Genomic DNA, 27,216 nt, shown 5'->3' on the forward strand with positions numbered 1-27,216 from the left:
AGGTTTTAGGCGGGTTATAATGTCACACTGGACAGGATACAAGATACAACAGAAATCCACAAACAAGTGTCTAGGCCAGAAGCTGTGGATAAAGGTCACCTCCTTACAAATCCCTACCAGCTCTCCCTAGACTTTGGTGCCCACGTTCAGACTCTAGAGGTGGCAATAAACGTGCCCCGTGCCTAAGGCTGAAGATTCCCTAAAATCCCTAAGATAGTGACAGGGGGAAAGAGACAGCTTGCTTCCTCAGACCTGGAGGAGGCAGGCGTCTCTCTAACAGCCTACAACCAACTTATCTTGTCAGAGAGCAGATACAGCAAATCCTTCTTTCTTTCCTTCCTTCCTTCCACTGAGCAAGATAGAAGCTATAACCCGCACAGGACACTGGGAAGGGGCGTAATTTAAACTCATACATACGACCCCACCCAGTGCACCTGAAGGGAGGCGGATACAGCTCAACTCCAAAACAAAAACAAAAAACTACACATGTGCTGCTAACCTGGCAGACCTCCGTACATAACCTGAGCAGGGCATGACACCCACTTGTTAAGGGACCAAAAGTAATGGGACAGAATAATAATCATAAATCAAACTTTCACTTTTTAATACTTGGTTGCAAAGCCTTTGCAGTCATTTACAGCCTGAAGTCTGGAACACATAGACATCACCAGACGCTGGGTTTCATCCCTGGTGATGCTCTGCCAGGCCTCTACTGCAACTGTCTTCAGTTCCTGCTTGTTCTTGGGGCATTTTCCCTTCATGTTTTGTCTTCAGCAAGTGAAATGCATGCTCAATCGGAGTCAGGTCAGGTGATTGACTTGGCCATTGCATAACATTCCACTTCTTTCCCTTAAAAAAACTCTTTGGTTGCTTTTGCAGTATGCTTTTGGTCATTGTCTATCTGCACTGTGAAGCGCCGTCCAATGAGTACTGAAGCATTTGGCTGAATATGAGCAGATAATATTGCCCGAAACACTTCAGAATTCATCCTTCTGCTTTTGTCAGCAGTCACATCATCAATAAATACAAGAGAACCAGTTCGTTTGGCAGCCATACATGCCCACGCCATGACACTACCACCACCATGCTTCACTGATAAGGTGGTATGCTTAGGATCATGAGCAGTTCCTTTCCTTCTCCATACTCTTCTCTTCCCATCACTCTGGTACAAGTTGATCTTGGTCTCATCTGTCCATAGGATGTTGTTCCAGAACTGTGAAGGCTTTTTTAGATGTTGTTTTGCAAACTCTAATCGGGCCATCCTGTTTTTGAGGCTCACCAATGGTTTACATCTTGTGGTGAACCCTCTGTTTTCACTCTGGTGAAGTCTTCTCTTGATTGTTGGCTTTGACACACATACACCTACCTCCTGGAGAGTGTTATTGATCTGGCCAACTGTTGTGAAGGGTGTTTTCTTCACCAGGGAAAGAATTCTTCAGTCATCCACCACAGTTGTTTTCCATGGTCTTCCGGGTCTTTTGGTGTTGCTGAGCTCACCGGTGCGTTCCTTCTTTTTAAGAATGTTCCAAACAGTTGTTTTGGCCACACCTAATGTTTTTTGCTATCTCTCTGATGGGTTTGTTTTATTTTTTCAGCCTAATGATGGCTTGCTTCACTGATAGTGACAGCTCTTTGGATCTCATCTTGAGAGTTGACCGCAACAGATTCCAAATGCAAATAGCACACTTGAAATGAACTCTGGACCTTTTATCTGATCATTGTAATTGGGATAATGAGGGAATAACACACACCTGGCCATGGAACAGCTGAGAAGTCAATTATCCCATTACTTTTGGTCTCTTAACAAGTGAGAGGCACATATGCAAACTGTTGTAATTCCTACACCGTTCACCTGATTTGGATGTAAATACCCTCAAATTAAAGCTGACAGTCTGCAGTTAAAGCACATCTTGTTGGTTTCATTTCAAATCCATTATATATACAGGGAGTGCAGAATTATTAGGCAAGTTGTATTTTTGAGGATTAATTTTATTATTGAACAACAACCATGTTCTCAATGAACCCAAAAAACTTAATATCAAAGCTGAATATTTTTGGAAGTAGTTTTTAGTTTTAGCTATTTTAGGGGGATATCTGTGTGTGCAGGTGACTATTACTGTACATAATTATTAGGCAACTTAACAAAAAACAAATATATACCCATTTCAATTATTTATTTTTACCAGTGAAACCAATATAACATCTCAACATTCACAAATATACATTTCTGACATTCAAAAACAAAACAAAAACAAATCAGTGACCAATATAGCCACCTTTCTTTGCAAGGACACTCAAAAGCCTGCCATCCATGGATTCTGTCAGTGTTTTGATCTGTTCACCATCAACATTGCGTGCAGCAGCAACCACAGCCTCCCAGACACTGTTCAGAGAGGTGTACTGTTTTCCCTCCTTGTAAATCTCACATTTGATGATGGACCACAGGTTCTCAATGGGGTTCAGATCAGGTGAACAAGGAGGCCATGTCATTAGATTTTCTTCTTTTATACCCTTTCTTGCCAGCCACGTTGTGGAGTACTTGGACGCGTGTGATGGAGCATTGTCCTGCATGAAAATCATGTTTTTCTTACCTTGCAGACTTCTTCCTGTACCACTGCTTGAAGAAGGTGTCTTCCAGAAACTGGCAGTAGGACTGGGAGTTGAGCTTGACTCCATCCTCAACCCAAAAAGGTCCCACAAGCTCATCTTTGATGATACCAGCCCAAACCAGTACTCCACCTCCACCTTGCTGGCGTCTGAGTCAGACTGGAGCTCTCTGCCCTTTACCAATCCAGCCATCTGGCCCATCAAGACTCACTCTCATTTCATCAGTCCATAAAACCTTAGAAAAATCAGTCTTGAGATATTTCTTGGCCCATTCTTGACGTTTCAGCTTGTGTGTCTTGTTCAGTGGTGGTCGTCCTTCAGCCTTTCTTACCTTGGCCATGTCTCTGAGTATTACACACCTTGTGCTTTTGGGCACTCCAGTGATGTTGCAGCTCTGAAATATGGCCAAACTGGTGGCAAGTGGCATCTTGGCAGCTGCACGCTTGACTTTTCTCAGTTCATGGGCAGTTATTTTGCGCCTTGGTTTTTCCACACGCTTCTTGCGACCCTGTTGACTATTTTGAATGAAACGCTTGATTGTTCGATGATCACGCTTCAGAAGCTTTGCAATTTTAAGAGTGCTGCATCCCTCTGCAAGATATCTCACTATTTTTGACTTTTCTTAGCCTGTCAAGTCCTTCTTTTGACCCATTTTGCCAAAGGAAAGGAAGTTTCCTAATAATTATGCACACCTGATATAGGGTGTTGATGTCATTAGACCACACCCCTTCTCATTACAGAGATGCACATCACCTAATATGCTTAATTGGTAGTAGGCTTTCGAGCCTATACAGCTTGGAGTAAGACAACATGCATAAAGAGGATGATGTGGTCAAAATACTCATTTGCCTAATAATTCTGCACGTAGTGTATATATATATATATATATATATATATATATATATATATATATACACACACACACACACACACACACACACACACAGTGAGGAACAGAGGTATTCGAACACCCTGCAATTTTGCAAGTTCTCCCACTTAGAAATCATGGAGGGGTCTGAAATTCACATTGTAGGTGCATTCCCACTCTGAGAGACAGAATTAAAAAACTCAGGAAATCACATTGTACGATTTTTAAAGAATTTATTTGTCTTGCACTGCTGAACATAAGCATTTGAACACCTGAAAAACAGCAAGAATTCTGGCTCTCAAAGACCTGTTACTCATTAATCTAACTTAGTAGCACCTGTCTGAGCTCTTTAAAGACACCGTTCCACCCCACAGTCAGTCAGACGCCAACTACTACCATGGGCAAGACCAAAGAGCTGTCAAAAGACACCAGAGACAAAATTGTGGACCTCCAAAGGCTGGAAAGGGCTATGGGGCAATTTCCAACTTGGTGAAAATAGATCAACTGTTGGAGCAATTGGTAGAAAATGAAAGAGGCTAAAGACAGCTGTCAGTCTCCCTCGGACTGGGACTCCATGCAAGATCTCACCTTGTGGGGTATCACTGATGATAAGAAAGGTGAGGAATCAGCCCAGAACTACAAGGGAGGTGTGGCAGGCGCAGCACTATGAAGTGCCTTTTGCGCTGTGGAATTAGAAGAATTTTGATATCTCTGACTTTTAGTCTAACCAGACTGTCTATTACTCTGTAATTCATCTAGCGCCGTTCTATGGAAACAGTAGGTTTAAAGAGCACACCAAATGCTTGAAATAACTTCTTTATTAACTTCAACTTTTCTTCATATTTAACACTGCCGCCTCCGCAGCAGATAGTCCATGTACAAAACACGTGTTGAAAAGATATCACAAAATGGCGGTATGCATAAGATGGTGGTTCAACTGTTCAATCCTGTCATTCAACATAAAATGGTGGATATATTTCTCTCTTGATTATCTGTACTCTCACTTTAAGTTATTTAAGCACTTTATGATCTCTCTGAGAGGTATAGGTATATCTATGTAGGTCTAACTAATAGTTCACTTGTAGTATGCAGTTAGCAGTGACTATTTGCAGATTAATTGAGTATGATCTGGTATGGTTGTAATTGGTGGAACTATATTGGCCTCTTGTTTTCCCATAAAACTCAGCTCTCAGTGGAGTGAATGTTTCTTCAGCTCCTGTCTCTGGTGAATAATGATTCTAGTAGCAGGAGCTGGGGGAATTCCCAGACAGGCTGTGTGTGAGGCTGGCTGTGATTGGTGAAAACTCTTGCTGTGTGAGAAGCTGGATGTGATTGGTCTAGACTTCTGCCCAGTAACAACAGAATAACACTATGCTTTCTGTTGTTTCTGCTGTGTCACTGAGTTTACCTTACATTACAAAATGAATCTTAAAGGCATATTATATTTTTCTGCTTCTGTGAACACAAAATAAAACAGTTATATGACATCCAAAACATGATGTCACAGTAAATAACTATGCTTTTGTCTTTAACACATAAACATAGGAACTGTATTAAGGCTATTAGCAGGTTTAGCTGTATACACATATAAGCTGTACTAGCAACCTAGGACAAGTCTTAGCTGGCCAGCTACAGGAGGAGCTGGTCAATGACATAAAGAGAGCTGGGACCACAGTTTCAAAGGTCACTGTCGGTATCATGGTTTCAAATCATGCATTGCACGGAAGGTTCCCCTGCTCAAGTCATCACATGTCCAGGCTCATCTGAAGTTTGCCAATGACCATCTGGATGATCCAGAGGAGGCATGGGAGAAAGTCATATAGTCAGATGAGACCAAAGTAGAACTTTTTGGTCTAAACTTCACTCGTGGTGTTTGGAGGAAAAAGAAGGATGGGTTGCATCCCAAGAGCACCATCCCTACTGTGAAGCATGGGGGTGGAAACATCATGCTTTTTGGGTGCTTTTCTGTGAAGGGGACAGGACGACTGCACTGTATTAAGGAGGAGATGAATGGGGCCATTTATTGTGAGATTTTGAGCAACAACCTCCTTCCCTCAGTCAGAGCATTGAAGATGGGTCGTGGCTGGGTCTTCCAACATGACAATGACCCAAAGCACACAGCCAGGATAACCAAGGAGTGGCTCCGTAAGAAGCATATCAAGGTTCTGAAGTGGCCTAGCCATTCTCCAGACCTAAATCTAATAGAACATCTTTGGAGGGAGCTGAAACTCCGTGTTGCTCAGCGACAGCCCCGAAACCTCACAGATCTAGAGGAGATCTGTGTGGAGGAGTGGGCCAAAATCCCTGTTGCAGTATGTGCAAACCTGGTCAAGAACTACAGGAAACGTTTGACCTCTGTAATTGCAAACAAAGGCTTCTGTACCAAATATTAACACTGATTTTCTCAGGTGTTCAAATACTTATGTTCAGCAGAGCAAGACAAATAAATTCTTTAAAAATCATACAATGTGATTTCCTGATTTATTTATTTATTATTCTGTCTCTCAGAGTGGGAATGCACCTACAATGAATTTCAGACCCCTCCATGATTCCTAAGTGGGAGAACTGGCAAAATCACAGGGTGTTCAAATACTTCTGTTCCTCACTGTGTGTGTGTGTATATATATATATATATATATATATATATATATATATTTATTTATATTAATACCATTTAAAAAAATATTAATAAAAAAAAAATTCCCCACTAGGAGACTTTTATCTTCAATTAATTGATCGCTTGTATACTGCTTCGTAATAAATAGTATTCGTTGTAGCATAGTGCACTGATATTTTATTAGGCCCCCAGTTGCCATTGCAAGGAATGGGTACCCTGCAATCATGTCACTGGGTGCTGTTAGCCAGACAGAGGGTGCTCCCTCCCTTTGTCAATCATTTAAATGTCGTTGTAACAGTCCTACAGGCTCACCTGTGTCAGAGGACCGCTGGCTGGAGGTAGGAGTGGAGCCCAGTGGCAAGGACCGCAGGCAGGTAGTAAGCGTGGTCAGACAATCCGGATGGCAACGGTGGTAGCAGTTCAGTAGGTAGGGATAAGGCAGAAGAGTAGTCGGTAGGCAGGCAGTGGGTCAGGGCAGGCAGCAGTAAGCGTGGTCAGACAATCCGGATGGCAACGGTGGTAGCAGTTCAGTAGGTAGGGATAAGGCAGAAGAGTAGTCGGTAGGCAATTCCTGGTCAGCAGTGGACTTCCAGCAGTAGCAAGAGCAACAGATGAGGAGAGGCTTGATCAAGGCTCAGAAGCTCAATAATCAGCAAGCTAGAGTGCAAGGGGCTGGACTTATATAGGGAAGTACCAGGTGTGGGGAATCAAGGGTGATGAGCAAGGCTTGGCAAGACTGAGGTTAACTAATAGGTTTCAGGGAGGAATGTCCAGAGAGGATGGTAGCCTAGTAAGCAGGGCTACTGCCTGGGATGTGGCTGGTCACGGGTTCGAATCCCGACAGTACTCCCCCCCTTCCAAGGTGACCTCCGGGCACCGCAGGGGCAGGCTTACCGGGGTGCCGTTGGTGGAACTCTTTTACCATGTCTGGGGGCGTGGACATTCTCTTCTGGCTCCCAGGAGTTATCCTCGGGAGGGTAACCCTCCCACCCAATTAGGTATTGTAGTCTTCCCCGGTGGATCCTGGAGTCGAGGATCTTTGCGACAACGTATTCTTCTTCACCCTGTACCCTCACGGGTGGTGGTGGGGGCGAGTGGCGGCCTGTGAAGGTGTTCTCCACGTATGGCTTGAGGAGAGAGCAATGGAAGACAGGGTGCACCCTAATGGAGTCCGGAAGGTCGAGCCGGAACGTGACCTCGTTGATTTGTGCGGTGATCCGGAACGGACCCATGTATCTTTGGGCAAATTTTTTGGAGGGGACCTTCAATCTGAGGTTCCTGGTGGACAGCCATACCTTGTCTCCCACATGGAAGCCCGGGGTGGGTTTGCGACGTCTGTCTGCTCCCTGTTTAAAGCGCCTCTGGGCAAGCTGGAGGTTGTCTATAATGTTCTCTTGTGCCTCCTGTAGGGTTGTTAGGCGTTCGGCCACTGCTGGGAGGGTGGAGGCAACGGGTAGGTGGGGAATGAACACCGGGTGTGAGCCTGTGTTAGCAAAGAAGGGGCTGTGCTTGGTTGAGCTGTGCTCAGCATTGTTGTAGGCGAACTCGGCCGTGGGGAGATGATCAAGCCAGTCATCCTGCAGGTGGGAGCTGAAACAGCGTAGGTATTGCTCTAGGGTCTGATTAGTTCTCTCCGTCTGCCCGTTTGACTGAGGGTGGAAAGCAGAGGACAGGTTCACTTTAACCCCGAGCGCCAGGCAGAAGTTCTTCCAGAACTTTGAGGCAAATTGTACACCTCGGTCGGAGACCACGTCGTCCGGGATCCCATGCAGCCTGAAGACCTCTCTGAGAATAAGATTGGCCGTCTGTTTGGCTGTGGGTAGGCCTTTGTAGGGGATGAAATGGGCCATCTTGGTGAGACGGTCGACCACGACCAGGATGGTGTTCATCCCTTTTGAAGGAGGAAGGTCTACCACAAAGTCCATGGAGATCGAGCCCCAGGGGCGGGAGGGAATCGGGAGAGGTTGTAACAGACCCACGGGAGAGGAACGAGGAGTCTTATTGCGGGCACAGACCGTGCAAGAGGAGATGTACCTCTTGATGTCCTCCCTGTATGTTGGCCACCAGAAGGAGCAGGAGAGAAGCTCCTGGGTCTTTCTTGTGCCAAAATGGCCGGCCACCTTGGAGTCATGGTTGAGTTTGAGCACTTCGAGCCGTGCGATTTCTGGTACATATAGTTGTAGGTCCTGATGAAACCAATGACCGTTCTTAAACGTAAGGCTGACATTGCCTGTGGGGTGGGAGAGGAAGGGGTCATTTTCATATCCTTCTTTGATTGTGCCCAGGAGTTCTTTAGAGTAGGTGGCCCCTACGACCCTTCTCTCGGGCAAGATGTTATTTTGGCCCTTGTTACTCTGTGAGGGCTCGGAAAACATTCTGGAGAGGGCGTCAGCCTTGCCGTTTTTTGATCCAGGGCGATAGGTGATGAGATAGTTGAAGCGGGAAAAGAATAGGCTCCATCTGGCCTGTCTGGCTGAGAGTCTCTTAGCGCTGCAGATGAACTCGAGGTTCTTGTGGTCAGTTAGTACGATTATGGGGTTGGTGGCTCCCTCCAGCAGGTGTCTCCACTCGGAGAAGGCATCCTTGATCGCCAGTAGTTCTTTGTTCCCGATGTCATAGTTCTTCTCAGAGGGGGACATCTGGCGGGAGAAATATGCGCACGGGTGTAATAGCATCCTCTCCCCTGTCCGTTGTGACAAAACTGCCCCCACCGCAGAGTCTGATGCATCCACTTCGACTGTAAATGGGAGCTCGGGGTTCGGGTGGATTAGGATTGGGGCAGAAGTGAAGAGGAGTTTCAACTTGGTGAAGGCCTCCTGGGCCTCGGGTGTCCAGGAGAAGGGGACTGCCTTCTTGGTGAGTTGGGTGATTGGTGCTATGACCTTGGAGAAGTTCCGGATAAACTTCCGATAGAAGTTGGCAAAGCCAATGAATCTTTGTATCTCCTTCTCGTTTTTCGGAACGGGCCAGTTGATCACAGCTTGGACCTTCCCCGGGTCCATACTTAGGCCCTCTGGGGAGATGATGTATCCGAGGAACTGAGTGGTGGTTCGCTCAAACTCGCATTTCTCTAGCTTGATATAGAGAGAGTTCTGTCTGAGCCTCTGCAGTACCCTGCGGACGTGTTCGCGGTGCTGCTCGAGGTCTTCAGAGAAGATCAAGATGTCGTCCAGGTAAACGACTACAAACAGATCCAGCATGTCCCTGAGGACGTCGTTAATGAAGTGCTGGAAGGTGGCGGGAGCATTGCAGAGTCCGAAAGGCATGACCAGGTACTCGAAATGACCATAACGTGTCCGGAAGGCGGTCTTCCATTCGTCCCCAGGGCGGATTCGGACGAGGTTGTAGGCACCTCGAAGATGGAGTTTGGTGAAGATCTTCGCTTCCCGGAGTCTCTCAAGGAGTTCGGAAATCAGTGGGAGCGGGTACCGGTTTTTTACGGTTATGTCATTAAGCTTTCTGTAGTCTATGCAGGGACGCAGGGAGGAGTCTTTTTTCTCTACGAAGAAAAAGGGGGCTCCCACGGGAGAGGTGGAGGGCCGGATGAACCCCTTCCTCAGGTCCTCGTCCAGGTACTCTTTCAGAGCCTTGAGTTCAGGCTCTGAGAGGGAGTAGATACTGCCAAAGGGTATTTCGGCCCCGGGCAACAGTTCTATAGGGCAGTCGTAGGGTCGGTGTGGTGGCAGCTTGTCTGCGTTTTTCTTGTCGCAGACATCCTGGAACTCGCTGTATTGAGGGGGTAGCAGATCCTTGACAGATAGTTTTGAGATGGTGGTGTCTTCGGGTGGAAGGACGGGTTTGTGGGAGCAATTTAGCGTGCAGATCTCGGACGGGAATCGTATGCAGCGGGTTTCCCAGTCCACCGAGGGGTTGTGGGTGGCCAACCATGGGATGCCCAAGATCACTGGGAACTTCGGGGAGGCGATCAGAGAGAAGTGGATCTTTTCACGGTGATCTGGTTCTATGAGGAGTTGTAGTTCGGTGGTCTCGTGAGTGGCCGGCCCCGAGGAGAGTGGGGATCCGTCGACGGTTTCCAGGTCAATGGGGCTGCCTTGATTGTCAGTGGAATATTCTTTTCGCGGGCGAAGGTTAGGTCCATGAAGTTGCCTCCCGCCCCGGAGTCTAACATCGCTGAACAGGGGAGTTGTCGCCCCTCAATCTCGATGAGGATGGGGACGATGAAGTGGGATCCATGAGCCGCCGTGTTGTTATTTTCAGGGGCTGCTGGTGGGGTTGGAGTCTGTGGTTGCTCCTTTAGTTCCGTGACGGCAATAGTCTTTCGGATCTTATGAGGACATTTGATGGCAAAATGACCCGGCTCCCCACAGTAGAGGCAGAGGTTTTCGGCCAGCCGTCTCTCCTTCTCAGCTGTGGATAGAGACCTACGTAGAGCGTCGACCTGCATAGGTTCAGTTGCTGACCGGGGGTCGCGCTGGGCGGTGGAAGAGAAGGAATAAGTGGGTCTGTGGTCCAAGGACCAGAGTCTTTCTTTCTTCCTCTCGGAGAGTCTTTGATCTATCCGGATGCATAACTGAATGAAGTCATCCAGATCGTCCGGGGCCTCAACTCTGGCGAGTTCGTCCTTTATTAATTCGGACAGGCCTCGCCGGAATTGGCTCCTCTGTGCCGCTGGGTTCCAGGTGGTGTCCGTGACCCAACGGCGAAACTCAGCGGTGTATTCGGCGACGGAGCGTCTCCCTTGCCGCAGACTATGTAGTCGCGCCTCGGCTGTCGCACAGCGGTTGGGGTCGTCGAAGACTTGGCTCATTGCGGTGATGAAGTTGTTTAGGTTGTTCAGGAGCTGACTGTTAGTCTCCACGTATGGTGATGCCCATGCTAATGCTTCATCCGTCAGGAGATTGACCATGAATAGCACCTTCTTCTTCTCGGTGGTGAAGGGGGCCGGGTACATCTGAAAATAGATGCGGCATTGGTTTAGAAACCCCCGATACTGACGTCTATCACCGCCGAATCTTGGTGGGAGTGGCATGCGGGCGTCTGCAGCCGTGCCGCGGACGTCCAGGAGTTGCCTCTGTAGTTCAATAATCTCGCTCTGTTGGCTTTGGACTACGACTTGGAACTGGGCAAATTTCTCCTGATATGTAGTACCAAATTCTTGAAGTTCAGAGACCTGCTTACGCAGAGTGGCCATTGCGGACTCCATAGTGTGGCTGATTATTCTGTAACAGTCCTACAGGCTCACCTGTGTCAGAGGACCGCTGGCTGGAGGTAGGAGTGGAGCCCAGTGGCAAGGACCGCAGGCAGGTAGTAAGCGTGGTCAGACAATCCGGATGGCAACGGTGGTAGCAGTTCAGTAGGTAGGGATAAGTCAGAAGAGTAGTCGGTAGGCAATTCCTGGTCAGCAGTGGACTTCCAGCAGTAGCAAGAGCAACAGATGAGGAGAAGCTTGATCAAGGCTCAGAAGCTCAATAATCAGCAAGCTAGAGTGCAAGGGGCTGGACTTATATAGGGAAGTACCAGGTGTGGGGAATCAAGGGTGATGAGCAAGGCTTGGCAAGACTGAGGTTAACTAATAGGTTTCAGGGAGGAATGTCCAGAGAGGATGGTAGCCTAGTAAGCAGGGCTACTGCCTGGGATGTGGCTGGTCACGGGTTCGAATCCCGACAGTCGTGGTTGTTATTGAATGGCGAGATTGGAATTAGCTCTAATCTTGACAGCTGTTTATTACAGAAAAGCTCTCACTGTGATTTTGTGGGGACAGTAAGCAGCGCACTTGAGATCGCCATGACAGATAGATCTCCCCACCCCTCCCCAGCAGCCATGGCAGTGGAATGTGAGCGCAGAAGGCCCCCCCCCGGTCAGACTTGCAAGAGAATGGACGATGGCGCAGAAAGGCAGCGGGCCAACTGACTACATAGGATGTCTCTGTAGTAGTTCAGTTTGTCCTTCCTCTCGGTGGGTGTAAAAAAGGCCCCCATTCTGGACTGGTAGCGAGGGTCCAACAAGGTGGAGGGCCAGAAGTCATCCCTCGGCTGTCACTACGCAAGCAAGTGAGCATGCATCGGCCATTTGTGAAAGTGAATCGGAGGGACTCCCTGCCTCCATCTCAATTGCATACTGCCATGATCTCAATTGCATACTGCCATGGTGTGTCCGGGTCCTCTGTCTCGTCTTCCTCATCGCCCTGTAGCCCCTCTGGCTGCTCCTGCTCCTCCTGTCCTGTCAGCTGAGTAGAAAAAACACCCATTTGGCTACACATTGCCTGTGCTCCAATAACCTCCTCCCCCTCCTCCTCTTCCAGTTCAGCCCCCACAGGGCTCATGTGGCCTTGAGATCGAGGCGCCACATCTCATGTCCCCTTTCCACCACTACTTCCCAGGCAGGTAGGCTGCTGCGAAGCAGGTGGTCTACCCCGGGCTCGTTTGGCTCCTGACCTCCCACTGCTTCCACCCTGCTGACTCCCGGCCACGCTAGCAACTTTCGGGCTCAGGTTGAGGACAGGTGAGGGCACAGGGCCTGCTCCCGGGCCATTCCAACTAAGGGTTGTGTCTGACGAACCCATCGACTGTTGGCTGGGGGTGTCTGATGTCACTTGGGATGATGTGGATGACCGAGTTAACCAATCAAGAACCACAGGGTTGCTGGTCAAGACACGACCGCTAGATGACACCGGGAGCTCAGGCCTCTCGCTGCGCCTACTGCTGCCACGACCCCTTACTCTGATGCTGTCACGATCAGTGTGGGGGAAAAACTCCACACTAAACACAGGAGGGAAGGGGAACAGTAACTGGGCCTGGAAACTAGGGAAGGAACAGGTCACCTCCTAAACAACTCTAATCCATGCCATAACTACCTATCAATATGAATAGACCTTGAAGGTAGGAACATTCATATGCTGGATACCTAGGCCCTCATATCCCTATAATGCCCTGGAATGAGGTTAGGACCAGAGACAACCCATTCCTCCCCAGATGAAAGGCATTTACTAAACGATTAGCATTAACGTCAGATGCTGGCACCCACATCCTCTCCTCCAGTCCATAACCTTTCCAGTGGACAAGATATTGAAGGGATCCACTGAGAACTCGAGCGTCAACTATTTTCGCGATCTCGAATTCCAAATTACTGTCCACCATGACCGGAGCGGGTGGCAAGACAGATAGCTGTAAAGGTTCCACATATTTTTTCAACAAAGACCTATGGAACACATTATGATTTTTCAGTGCCTGAGGAAGCTCAAGACTAAAAGCTACAGGATTAATAATGGCCGTGATCTTATATGGGCCAATAAACCTTGGATCAACAGCCACACAGAATCACCCACACTTAGGTCCGGACCATTTATACATTTCCTGTCAGCCACACGTTTATATTTGTTGCCCTAATTTTTCAAGTTATTTAGAATTTTTCGCCATATCGATGACAATGATGACGAAAAACGTTCTTCTTCAGGGATACCAGAAGTATTAGAACCAGAAAATGTGCCATACTGCGGGTGAAATTCATAGGCCCCAAAATACAACGAATCACCAGTGGACTCCTGACTACGATTGTTTATGGCAAACTCTGCCAAATACAAAAAGGAAGATCACTCCTCCTGGTTCTCAGATACAAAACATCTCAAGTAAGTCTCCAGACTCTGATTAGTGCGCTCCATTTGTCCATTCGACTGAGGATGAAAAGCTGAAGAAAAGGACAGTTGAATTACCAGACGAGTACAGAACGCCTTCCAGAATCTGGAAACAAACCCACGATCTGAGACCATGTCAGAGGGAATGCCATGAAGTTTCACAATGTTGTCAACAAATACCTGTGCAAGACTTTTAGCATTAGGTAGGCCTGGTAATGCAATAAAATGTACCATTTTACTAAAGCGATCAACTACCACCAGAATAACTGTCTTTCCTGAAGAATTAGGTAGATCAGTGATAAAGTCCATGGATACATGAGTCCATGGTCTGGACGGAATGGGTAACGGAAGTAAAGATCCAAAAGGTCGAGTGTGTGTCACCTTGGCACGTGTACAGGTAGTACAGGCTGACACTTAGTCCTTTACACACTTATGCCACCCCGGCCACCAGAATCTATGAGATATGAGGTTTACAGTGGACCTACTCCCAGGATGTCCTGTAAGAACCGTACATTGATGTTCCTCCAACACCTTGTGACACAATTCCGGTGGCACAAATAGTTTCCCAGAGGGACACAAGTCCGGTACGTCTCCCTGAGCCTCTAACACCTTCACCTCAAGGTCAGGGTAGAGGGTGGATATCACCACCCCTTTAGACAGTATGGGACTCGGGTTTTCGAAATCACCACCTCCAGGGAAACTACATGACAAGGCGTCCGCCTTGACATTCTTAATCCCAGGACAAAAGGTGACAGTGAATTTGAATCTGGTGAAAAACATGGCTCATCTGGCTTGTCTTGGGTTCCGTCGCTTCGCCGACTCCAGATCAGTGAATACCGTGATCGTATGAATCGCCCCTTCCAACCAATGACACCATTCGACAAAAGACAATTTAATGGCCAGCAACTCTCTGTTACCCACATCATAATTTTTCTCAGCGGGGATAGTTTTTTCGAGAAAAATGCACATGGTCGCCATTTACCAGGTGATGGGCCCTGTGACAAAACTGCTCCTACCCCCACCTAGGATGCGTCCACTTCCACAATAAACGGTTGTGACACATCTAGCTGCACCAATATGGGAACAGTAGAGAAGCATTCCTTAATTGCAGAAGAGGCTTGCAATGCTGAATTAGACCATACAGAGATATCCGTCCCTTTCTCAGTCATATCCGTTAAGGGTTTTACTATTGTCGAATAATTCTTAATACATTTTCAGTAATAGTTGGTGAATCCTAAAAACCGCATAAGAGCCTTCAGATTTTTGGGTCGATCCCAGTTCAATACAGCACGGACTTTCTCAGGATCCATTCGAAAACCCGAAGATGACAGCAGTTAGCCCAAGAACTGCACCTCGTGTACCACAAAAGCACATTTCTCTAATTTTGCGTACAATTTATTATGCCTTAGAATCTGTAACACCTGTCTTACATGATTCTGATGGGTTTCCATGTCAGGATAATAAAGAAGAATGTCATTCAAATACACAACCACAAACCTCCCCACCAGGTGATGAAAGATGTAATTTACAAAATGTTGGAAGACCGCCGGGGCATTGGTCAACCAGAAAGGCATGACCAGGATCTCAAAGTGCCCATCAGGAGTATTAAAAACCATCTTCCATTCATCCCCTTCCTTGATCCTAACCAGATTATATGCCCCCCTTAAGTCCAACTTGGAGAACACCTTGGCACCAATAATCTGGTTAAACAAATCGGGAATCAAAGGAAGAGGTTAAGGATCACGGATGGTAATCTGATTGAGTTCACGAAAATCCAGACGTGGCTGAAGATCTCTATGTTTTTTTTTTTTACAAAAAAGAACCCTGCAGCCTCCGGAGACTTGGAAGGTCTTATGTGCCCTTTCTTCAAACTCTCTGCAATATATTCTCTCATGGCCTGCCTTTCAGGTTCAGAAAGATTATACAACCCAGATTTAGGCAATTTAGCCCCATTTTGGCCCGGGAATAAGATTGACAGGGCAATCATATTCCCAATGGGAAGGTAAATCCTGACATCCACTCTCAGAAAACACATCGGCAAACTCGGATATAAAAGAGGGTACAGCCTTAGTAGTAATCACAGAAAAGGATGTATAGAGACAATTATCAATGCAATAGTCCCCCCAATCCAGAATATGCCTAGCTTGCCAATCCATAGTTTATGCTTGGCAAGCCACGATAAACCCAGAACCATAGGTGCAGGAAGACCTTCCAAGACAAAACATGAGATAACTTCTTGATGAAAGTCACCCACTCTTAATCTGATATGCAAAACTTCTCTGAGTAAGAGGGGAAGAATCAATAGCAAATACAGGAATGTCTTTTTTTTTATGTACTTGGTGATAACCCGTGCATGCAGACAAACTGAGCATCAATCAGGTTCACACCAGCCCCGCTGTCGATAAATACTTCAATTCCCACAGTTTTTTACTCTATTGCCACCTCGGCAGTCAGGAGAAATTGGGTACTACCAGCAAAGGACAAATGCACATTCTCTGACTCCCTACTCACACCTCCGATAGTCAGATGGGATTTAGATGCCCCTTTTTGTTTCTCTTTTTGCTGCTAAATGCTTGGACATATATTGACAAAATGTCCCCTTTGACCGCAGAAAAAACATACTCCCTGCTTGCGATACTTTTGCAAGCAGATCCCGAAGTCGCTCCCCCTAAGTGCATGGGTTCATCCCCAGGTATAAGCTCAGGAGTCTCTTCACCCAAAGAGTCAAAGGAATACGGTACGTTATGTAATAGAATATCCTGAGAGAGTATGGCCCTTAGATCCCTCTCTCAGGCATCTATCAATACGTACAGCCAAAGACATAGCGGCTTCCAAAGACTGAGGATTCTCATGAAAGGCCAAACCTTCTTTCAGGCTCTCAGATAATCCCTGACAAAACTGGCTACAGAGAGATGGATTGTTCCACTCAGTATCAGTAGCCCACCTCCTAAATTCGGAAGAATAGATCTCCGCCGAACGCTCTCCCTGACGCAGGCTGCGTAATTTAATCTCGGCCAGGGAGGTTTGGTCCGGGTCATCATAGATGAGACCTAAAGCTCAGAAAAATGCATCTACTGATTGGAGAGACTGTGATCTGGTCGGCAGAGAAAAAGCCCAAGACTGGACGTCCCCTTTAAGCAACAAAATAATCACACCCACTCTATGGCTCTCGTCCCCAGATGAGTGTGGACGCAACTTAAAGTATCATTTGCACGCTTCCCTAAACCGAATAAAATTATCACTCCCTCCCGAGAATCTATCCGGGAGAGCAACTTTAGGTTCAGGACAGGTCAGGTAACCACTACTAGGATCAGCCAACAGTGGTCTCTGCATCTGTGAGACGGTCGTGCAGAGGTCATCCACTTCCAGAGACAGCCCCTGTAGTTGTCCGGTCAGTGCAGCGATAACATCCATGGCTGAACTAATACAGACAACAAAATGACGGTTATTCGGTGCTTTATAATGTCACGATCAGTGTGGGGGGAAAACTCCACACTAAACACAGGAGGGAAGGGGAACAGTAACTGGGCCTGGAAACTAGGGAAGGAACAGGTCACCTCCTAAACAACCCTAATGTGCCCTAACTCCCCGTGCCCTAACTACCTATCAATATGAATAGACCTTGAAGGTAGGAACATTCATATGCTGGATACCTAGGCCCTTATATCCCATAAGGCCCTGGAATGAGGTTAGGACCAGAGACAACCCATTCCTCCCCAGATGGACGAATGGAAGTCTCTGTCTCAGGCCCAAATACAAACAACAGGGAATATTACAAACACAAAACAATAAGAAAAGACAAGACTTATCTGAAAGTTGAAAACTGGCAACACCAGAAGCACCACAGAGTACAACCTGACCAGCTAGTTAGAAAATCTATAAACCGCACCTCAAAGAGTGAGAAGCGACTACTTATGGGAAAAGTAAATTACCAACAAGCAACACCTGAAGCAAGGGGTGTGGCATTCACCAAAATACAGACACAATAAGATCCATAGTGAACTTGTCAATTTAACCCATGAGTTGCCAGTCTCTCCAATCTCATGGTACCTGCCACGGGAACGTCCATGACAGCTGCGACCTCTGCTTGCGCCAGAAACATTCAGGCCTCTGCCACTTCTCTGTGCATGGCCTGGCACTTCTCTGCCTGACATACTTGTAGCTGAACTAAACAAATGAAATGGAAATTAAAACACCCCTAAAAGCGACAAATATCTTTTTCTTTTTGTATTGAAATAGGCCACTAAACGCTTTCACCACAATTAACTGCTGAAATGCACTGAGAATATATTTTTCTTGTTTTACTTAAATATTACCCTATACGCTTTGACCAGAAAAAAATTTAAGAGTGAACTGCGTATGAAATACGACCCTGTTAGCTTTCACCAAAAATAACTGCAGCAGTGAACTGAGAATATATATTTCTTGTTGCACTGAAATTGGCCACTATACGCTTTGATCAGAAAAAAAAATAATTAAAAAGTGAAGTTCGTATTTATATTTCTTGCAGTACTGAAATACACCCCTTTACGCTTTCAATAGAAATAACCGCAGCTTTGACCAGAAAAAAATTAAAGAGTGAAGTGCATACGCTTTCACCACAATTAACTGCTGAAATGAACTCAGAATATATTTTTCTTGTACTAAAATACGACCCTATACGCTTTGACCAGAAAAAAATTTAAGAGTGAACTGCGTATATATATTTCTTGCAGTACTGAAATACGCCCCTATACGCTTTCAACAGAAATAACTGCAGCAGTGAACTGAGAATATATATTTCTTGTTGAACTGAACTAGGCCACTGTATGCTTTGACCAGAAAAAAATTAAGAGTGAAGTGGGTATATATATTTCTTGCAGTACTGAAATATGCCCCTATACACTTTTACCAGAAATAACTGCAGCAGTGAACTGAGAATATATATTTCTTGTTGGACTGAAATAGGCCACTATACGCTTTGACCAGGAAAAAATTAAAGAGTGAAGTGCGTATATTTTTCTTGAAGTACTGAAATACGCCCCTAGTCTGACACTTCAGCTGGTTAGTATGGCTGTAAAGCTGATTCTGGATGGCTCTTACTGGGAGTAGCCAAAGTGCTGGATGGGTGGCTACTCCCCACTTTCCAGGCCAGCAGTCAGCACTGTCAGGTGGTGTGGATTATCCTCCATCTCACAGTGAAGCTGTGGAGTCTCTGTGTTTTGAAGATGTGTGCTGTGCAAAATAGCTGAGACCCGCATGCTGGAAAACGCTGATGAAAAACTGCTAACAAGGTGAATGTTTTTGTTCTGTGGACTTTCCATGGTGTGAATGAACACCAAGACTGCGAACTGTCATTTTGTTTTGCCTTCTGTGTGAATAAACACTGAACTGTTTAAGTTAAAGACTTTGTGATTGCCTCTATACTGCGTCCGCTAACCTGCCTACCAGAGCGAATCGTCACAGTATATATATTTTTATTTTTTTACTGTAATGCGCCCCTATACGCTTTTACCAGAAATAACTAGAACAGTGCAGTGCATATATATTTTTCTTATTTTACTGAAATACGCCCCTATACGCTTTCACCAGAAATAAATGCAACATTGCAGTGCATATATATATTTTTTTTTTACTGTAATACGCCTTTATACGCTTTCACCAGAAATAACTGCAACAGTGCAGTGCGTATATTTTTTCTTTTTTTACTGTAATACGCCCCTATACGCTTTCACCAGAAATAATTGCAACAGTGCAGTGTGTATATATTTTTCTTTTTTTACTGTAATACGCCCCTATACGCTTTCACCAGAAATAACTGCAGTACTGACCTGAGAATATATATTTTTTTGTTGGAATGAAATAGGCCACTATACGCTTTAACCAGAAAACAATTAAATAGCTGCAGAAGTGAAATGCGCATGCATTTTTCTTTTCGTACTGAATAGGAAACTAAGATATAAGCCTCTAAAGGCTTTCCAACATAACACTTGCAGCCCAATAACAAAAAGCTGGAATGACAGAGCTGTCTAATGACTATTTGGATCCCCAAATAATCGTTCCCTGCACTTGTAAATCACTTTCCTATCAATGTCCCTAGCGCCTTCTGATGTCTCTCCCTGCACTAAGTTGCTGTTAAATTATTCCTCCCTATCCTTTCCCTGCACTTATAAATCCTTTTTTCAAATTTTTTTTTTAAGCATAGAGGTTTTTCCAATTGCTGTCCCTAGGGCCTTCACACGTCTGTCCCTGCACTCTGAATGCTGGAAAATGGCAGAATCTAAAATGGCTTCCGTATTTATAGGGCTGTGACATCACAGGGCCAGCTGGCTGCTGATTGGCTGAATGCAGGCATGTCAGTCTGGGTGATCCCGCCTTCCCAGAGTTCCTTGCCTAATGTCCTCAGTCCTCACACATGTAGCCACCATTTTAGGAAAATTGCGATTCATTACCAGAAAGTGCAAGGAAATTTGCATTTGTTGCAAATCGAATGTTTCCTGAATCTCGGATCGAATTTCACTTCGTCAGCTTCGATTCGCTTATCTCTAGGGGGTGTAACAAGCGTGTATTACATCTTTTGTTTTTTGTTTTTTTCCCTGAGGAACCAATAAATCTGGCCTTTCTTAGAATACTTGGAACATCAGTATGTGATGATTCAATTGTAAACTGAAAATGTCTGGAAACTTGTCAGTCTATTGTTGTTCTGAGAAACGAAGGCTTCCCACAAGGGAAACTGCTAAGAAACTGAAGTACTACTCCCTTTACAAAAGAACCACAAACTGTATAGAAAGAGCAGGAGAGAAAAAGGTGGCTGTGTCTGGTGCACAATAATTAGAGCCTCTAGTATGAGAAGCGGTTTCAAGTCAGAAACATGTCCTCAGTAAGTAACTGGGACTGTTCCATTGTTAGTAAGGTGGAAAAACTTAACTAAGGGCAACTTTCACATAATTTTGCACACCATACCATACCCTCTGGATAGCTATTAGTAGGACTTTAAAATAAAGGAAATGGTGTTATTCTCTTGTGCTAGATCTTTAGCTGCAGTACCAAAAAGGAAAGTAGGTCCTGACTTCCTATAAAACACGTAAAAAGTATATATATAGATATTATTTTTTTGGTCCACGCTGAAACAACTTTGATAGAAGCTTGCACAAAAACTACAGATTTTTCAGGTGGCTGTTCCACTTGATCTTCTTTCTCCACCTCCTCAGACTCTGAACCGACCAGCAACGAGCATATTCATCATTCCTTCCCAGTATATAAATCAGCCAGCAGCAAATGTTAGCATATGTTCCTTTAAAGGAAATCAACATAAAGACGCCCCAGATGAAGCAGGAGCGAAACCCGGGTCGGGCAGCTTTTTTATTGTATATGCATTGTTGAAAGAGGAAAACTCTGTGAGAATAATAAGGTATACTGAATGCTTTTACCTACAGGTCTGCTCTATGTTGATTTCCTTTAAAGGAACATACACTAACGCATATGCTGCCGGCTGATTTATTTACTGGGGAGGAATGATGAATATGCTTGTTGCTGGTCGGTTCAGAGTCTGAGGAGGTTGAGAAAGAAGATCAAGTGGAACAGCCACCTGAAAAATCAGTAGTTTTTGTGCAAGCTTCTATCAAAGTTGTTTCAGCGCAGATAAAAAAAAAAATATATTTATATATACAGTGCTACCCATAATTATTCATACCCCTAGCAAATTTTGACTTAAAGTTACTTTTATTCAACCAGCAAGTAATTTTTTGACGGGAAAAGATAATAAGACGATGTACAAGAGGCATTATTGTGGAAAAAAAACATTTCTCAGCTTTTATTTACATTTGAGCAAAAAGTGTCCAGTCCAAAATTATTCATACCCTTCTCAATAATCAATAGAAAAGCCTTTATTGGCTATTACAGCAATCAAACGCTTCCTATAATTGCTTTTTGCATGCCTCCATTTGCCCATTCATCTTTAGCAATGAGCTCCAAATCTTTCAGCTTGGAGGGTCTTCTTTCCATCACCCTGATCTTTAGCTCCCTCCACAGATTCTCAATTGGATTGAAGTCTGGACTCTGGCTGGGCCACTACAAAACGTTAATGTTGTTCACCACTTTTGCTGTGTGTTTTGGTTCATTGTCATGCTGAAATTTCCACTGGTGCCCAAGGTCAAGTTTCTCTGCAGACTGCCTGATGTTGTTGTTGAGAATCCTCATGTATTTTCATGGTGCCGTTTACTGTGATTAGGTTCCCTGGTCCATTGGCTGAAAAACACCCCCAAAGCATTAGGTTCCCACCACCATGTTTGACAGTGGGGATGGTGTTCTTTGGGTTGAAGGCTTCTCCTTTATTACGCCAAATGAAGGAAACATCATTGTGACCAAACAATTCAATTCTATTTGTTTCATCTGACCGTAACACAGAAGACCAGAAGTCTTCTTCTTTGTCCAGATGAGCTTTTGCAAAGGCCAAGCGAGCTTTTGTGTGCCTTATCTGGAGAAGTGGAACCCAGCATTGTGCAGTGTCCGTTGGATTGTCTGCCTTGAGACATTGCCACCAGCAGAGCCCAGATTCGCCAGGATGGTCTTGGTGGTTATCCTTGGATTCTTTTTCACCTCTCTAACTATCCTCCTGGCCAGCACAGGTGTCACTTTTGGCTTCCAACCACGTCCTCTGAGATTTTCCACAGTGCGGAACATATTGTATTTTTTGCTCAAATGTAAATAAATAAAAGCTGAGAAATGTTTTTTTTTCCACAATAATGCCTCTTGTACATCGTCTTATTATCTTTTGGGAGACACCTATGTCATTTCCCATAAAAAAAATTGCTTGCTGGTTGAATAAAAGTAACTTTAAGTAAAAATGTGCCAGGGGTATGAATAATTATGGGCAGCACTGTATATATACTTTTTACGAGTTATTAGTAGGAGCCAAAAGAGTCGTAAAAGAGGACAATGACATAAAAGAACTGATCTGAACTACACAACTTGATATGGTATTCTGCCCTGATGGAATTGCCAACACAATCTCAATCCTATTTAGCAGTTTGCCCATATGGTATTAAAAAGCAAGACAAACAAGACAAATCAACTTGTGTGAGGAGCTTCATGAAGCAAAGGGTGAAATCAAGTGAGCAAGTTTACAGTGTAAATCCACATTGAATGGAAAAATCAAGCTATCTGAGCGACTTCAAATGAGGCATGCTCATTAGTGTTATGCTGTCAAAAACTACCAATCTTGTGAAGATTTCTCATACAATTGCGTATGTGTAAATGTTGAAAACATTAAGCCAAAGGGCATCCTGTGGATGTAAACAACTTGTTGATGAAAGTGGAGGATGTCAAGAATTGTTCTGATGAACAGATGGAGTTAAGTGAAGCAAACTCCAGTCAAATACAATGCTGGTGCTCCAATTAATATGTCCGCATGCACAACTCATTGTCCCTTAGCATTGATGGGCTATAACAGCAACAAGAAGTTTGAGTGCCATTGCTTTCTATGGGAAATAGAAAGGCAGGTTACCAGTGTGCAAAAAAGTGCAAAAATTGGATCACAGAGCAGTTGGAAAACATTGCCTGGCCAGAAGAATCCAGATATCTGTTACTCCATGCCGATGGGTGGGTCAGAATTTAGTGCAAATGCAGCTGCCCAGGAGGAGTGCATGGAGGATAGAAGTTGTGGTTCTAGGAGGGTGGTTGTAGTACTCACAGGCCGTAGTGGCGATCTCCAGTCTTGCTCTCTCTAGGACCATGCAGCGACTGGAGGTCGCACCCTTTCTTCCCTTTGGACACACCCTGGTATTGAGGCTCCTGCCTGGTGTTAGTTGGGGTTCCCTTGATGTTAAATGATTTGCTGCGTGCAATGCTGGACAGGGAATGTTCCAGAAGGATGAGCGAATCGGATCAGAGATGAGCGAATCGATTCTAATAAATCAATTTGTCTCATTAGCCAGAGTTCTTCACTTGTGAGGGGCTGTCCCCACAGGTAAAGAAGTGCCTACCTGCCTGTTGATTGACAGGGTACCGAGTACCAGCACAGACAAAGAAGCTAAAATTCAGCTTCAGACTCAGTGACCGTTCATGTGCACAACCCATAAGTGTAGCAGCGCATGTTCAGTCAATGCTACCGAAGCCTCATTTGAGCTTCTGCACCTGTGCCGCTACTTGGAACAGCGGTGCAGGGCCCAGATTGCCATGGCTGGGTGAAATTTCCAGCCCTGTCAATCAACAGGTAGGTGGGCGCTTCTTCACTTGTAGGGACGGCGCCTCACAGGTGATGAATTCTGGCTTATAAGACAAATCGACTTGTTAGAATCAATTCACTCATCCCTAATATACACCTTAAAATAGCACCAATAAAAATGACAAGCCTGCATACACACAATACGAAAAAAGAATCATGGCAAATGGAATTGTGTTTTCTACATTTTCGCACATGGCAGATTTGTTGCAGAAATTTCTGTTACTGAAAATCTGTTCTGTACATCTGAATTGGGTTGTTTTGGCGGCAAGCACATGGATTTCTGTAAGTCTGATTTAGATGAATAAGACATTCTCAGAAATATCTTCAACAAATCTGCCAAGTGTGAATATACTGTACTTGTTATCATTTCTCGAAATTGGAAGAACAGGCAAATAACATGGTGCCGATGCCATGCCACTGCTCAACAATGTCATAAAAGTAATGTGTGCATCCCACCCCAGTATGTAGCCAATGAACCCCTAACAACGCATCTTCCGTAAATCTATTGAATGTTTTTCATTACCTTACTTTTTGTAAAAATGTTATTTAAATATACTCCTTTTTCAAGCAAGTGTACTATGTGCATGATAAAAAAAAACACAAACATACCTCCTATTAGCATGATGCAGATAGAGAAGATTTTCTCAGTGTCTGTGTTAGCCGATACATTCCCAAAGCCAACACTGGTTAGGCTACTGAGGGCAAAGTACAAGGATGTGATATACGAACTCCTGGAAGAAGGTCCCCCTAATAACACCAAACCAGTCTCATTGGCAGTCTCGTCACTATAATTGCTCTGAGTGGGTATAACTCTGGTAATATTTTTTCTTCCTATGTAGTAAGGAGTTTCCAAACGTCGGGCCAGTTCTTGCAGCCAACCTGAGTGCAAGTTGAAAGGTAGAGGTTACACACTATAGTATTTAGTCTTAACACCACATTTTACTGTCTAAGACCTAGTCTATTCTTCACTATATTCTACAGTATGGTAAACACATGATGGAGAAAAATGCACATGGTACTGACCATGTCACTGCCCTTTTCCTCTCTCAGGCTACTTTTGAACTAGTGTTAATATTTTAAAGGTATTGAGCTCCGTCATAGGGTCTCACTACCGGAAAAAAACACTTCCGTTTTGTCCCTATTCATTGTCAATGGGGACAAAATGTAGCTGAACAGAACGGAGTGCTCCAAAATGCATTCCGTTTCCTTCTCATACCGGAGAGCAAACTGCAGCATGTTGCGGTTTGCTTTCTGTCCTGGGATGCGGAACAAGACGGATCCGGCATGACCCCCAATGCAAGTCAATGGGGACGGATCTGTTTTCTCTGACACAATCTGACACAATAAAAAAACGCATCCTTCCCCCATTGACTTTCAATGGAGTTCATGACGAATCCGTCTTGGCTATGTTAAAGATAAAAACAACCGTATCCATTCATAACGGATGCAGATGGTTGTATTATCAGTAATGAAAGCGTTTTTGCTGAACCCTGTCGGATCCAGCAAAAACGCTAGTGTGAAAGTAGCCTAAAAAAATGTGTGAGAGGAAGGTGATTTGTTACACTTATTCATATTCTGCTTTGCTGAATGTCAATGTGTATGGATACTAGAGATGAGCGAATTTTTAAAAAATTCGATTCGGCAGGTTCACCAAATAAAAAAAAAATAATTGGTTCGATACGAATTTATTTGCGGCTAATTTCGTTAAAAACACTATTTCCTGGCTGCAGAGAGGCTTTATAGTGATGTAGAACACGGTGCCTTGCAGTAACACGCATAGAGAGTCTGCTCTGGTAGTGAAATAATACTGTAAGTCCGTATGACATGCAGATGACAGGCGTCGCTCTTAGAATCACTGCACACTTCACTTAATTGGGCAGTCACGGGGCCAACACTGACCAAATAACTCAAGTATGAACTCAGCCTTACAGGTCGATGTTAGCTCCAAGAAGAAGCACACTTCTTTTACACCGTCATCAGCTGATTCCACATAGTTGTCTACAGAACTTGTTCTATCAAATGCTTAAACAAGTAGAGCCCTTCGACCGAGTGGAGAGGGTGTCAGCAGTAGGTTTGTGTTGACGTCACTGATTATTTTGCCCTTCCTCTGATCCGTCAAAACAATAGCCCACAAAAAACGAATCCTGTCTGTTAAGCATTCACCTTCACTCGGTCAGCATTTGGTCAGTAATCCATCAGTATTGCTAATGCCAAAAAAACAGGAGTGGATCCAAAACAGAGATGGCACGTGAATGGAATATTTGCACGTCTTCTCTGTTTTGTACCAAATCCTGCTTTTGACTACCAAATCACAAGCCAATTCTGATGGGACGATACAGGCCTTACAGCTGCTACACAGACAGGATCCGTTGTGCGTCTCATTTTTCCTTCCTTCTGACAGGCCAAAAGGCAAAATAGTGGCCCAGTCATTAAGTGGACAGGGTGGGAACAGCATGAGAAGTCAACAGAGTGGCCCTATGACATAGTGGTGAGGTGGAAGCAGCATGAGGAGACCACAGAGTGGCCCAATGACAGTGTGGAGGTAGCGACAGCATCAGGAGGCCATAGAGCGGCTCAATGACAGAGTATGGAGGTGGCGGCAGCATCAGGAGGCCACAGAGTGGCACAATGACAGAGTCTGAGGTGATGGCAGAATCAGGAGGCCACGGAGTGGCACAATGACAGAGTGTGGAGGTGGTGGCAGCATCAAGAGGCCACACGTGGAGGTGGCAGCATTAGGAGACCACAGAGTGGCAAGGTGACAGTGTGGAGATGGCAGCAGCATGAGGAGACCACAGAGTGGCAAGGTGACATAGTGTGGAGATGGCAGCAGCATGAGGAGACCATAGAGTGGCAAGGTGACATAGTTTGGAGGTGATCACCAAAAAATGAAACTGACTTTCGTATATATGAAAATCCCAAAAACTTTATTATAAATATATATGAACAATACGTACATGCATAATAAGAAAGGCAGCACAAGGCGGGACACACAGATGAGGAGCAGGACCCAAGGAGAGGTCGGGAGAGAAGTGCACCAAAGGAACAGGGAAAAGGAATGCTAGCTAAAAGAGCATACCACGGAACCTCATGGCAGCAACGCCCCAAACGAAGTACAGAAGAGGCGATTATAAAAATTGAGGTTTGGGTGAAAGGACAAAAGTAAACATACCCTGAATGGTGCAACGATCCTTCGGCCGACTCCTGACCCAACACCGTTTCGCCAGTAGACCTGGCTTCTTCCGGTCTACTGGTGAGACGGCGATAGGTCAGGAGTCGGCCGAGAGATCGTCTGGTTAATATTGGTTGACCATAGTTTGGAGGTGGTG

At 45.1% G+C, this 27,216-nt stretch overlaps 1 protein-coding gene across 1 annotated transcript in view; it reads right to left on the reverse strand.

Annotated features, from left to right (window-relative positions):
- KCNH3 (potassium voltage-gated channel subfamily H member 3) overlaps positions 1-27,216 on the reverse strand; it is a 142,851-nt gene that overhangs the window by 40,341 nt on the left and 75,294 nt on the right. The window contains exon 9 of the mRNA XM_044285955.1: positions 24,497-24,766. Coding sequence (XP_044141890.1) covers positions 24,497-24,766 — 270 coding nt within the window. The remainder of the gene's footprint in view (positions 1-24,496; positions 24,767-27,216) is intronic.

The sequence above is a fragment of the Bufo gargarizans genome, chromosome 3, assembly GCF_014858855.1.
Source record: "Bufo gargarizans isolate SCDJY-AF-19 chromosome 3, ASM1485885v1, whole genome shotgun sequence".
Classification (NCBI taxonomy): Eukaryota; Metazoa; Chordata; class Amphibia; order Anura; family Bufonidae; genus Bufo; species Bufo gargarizans.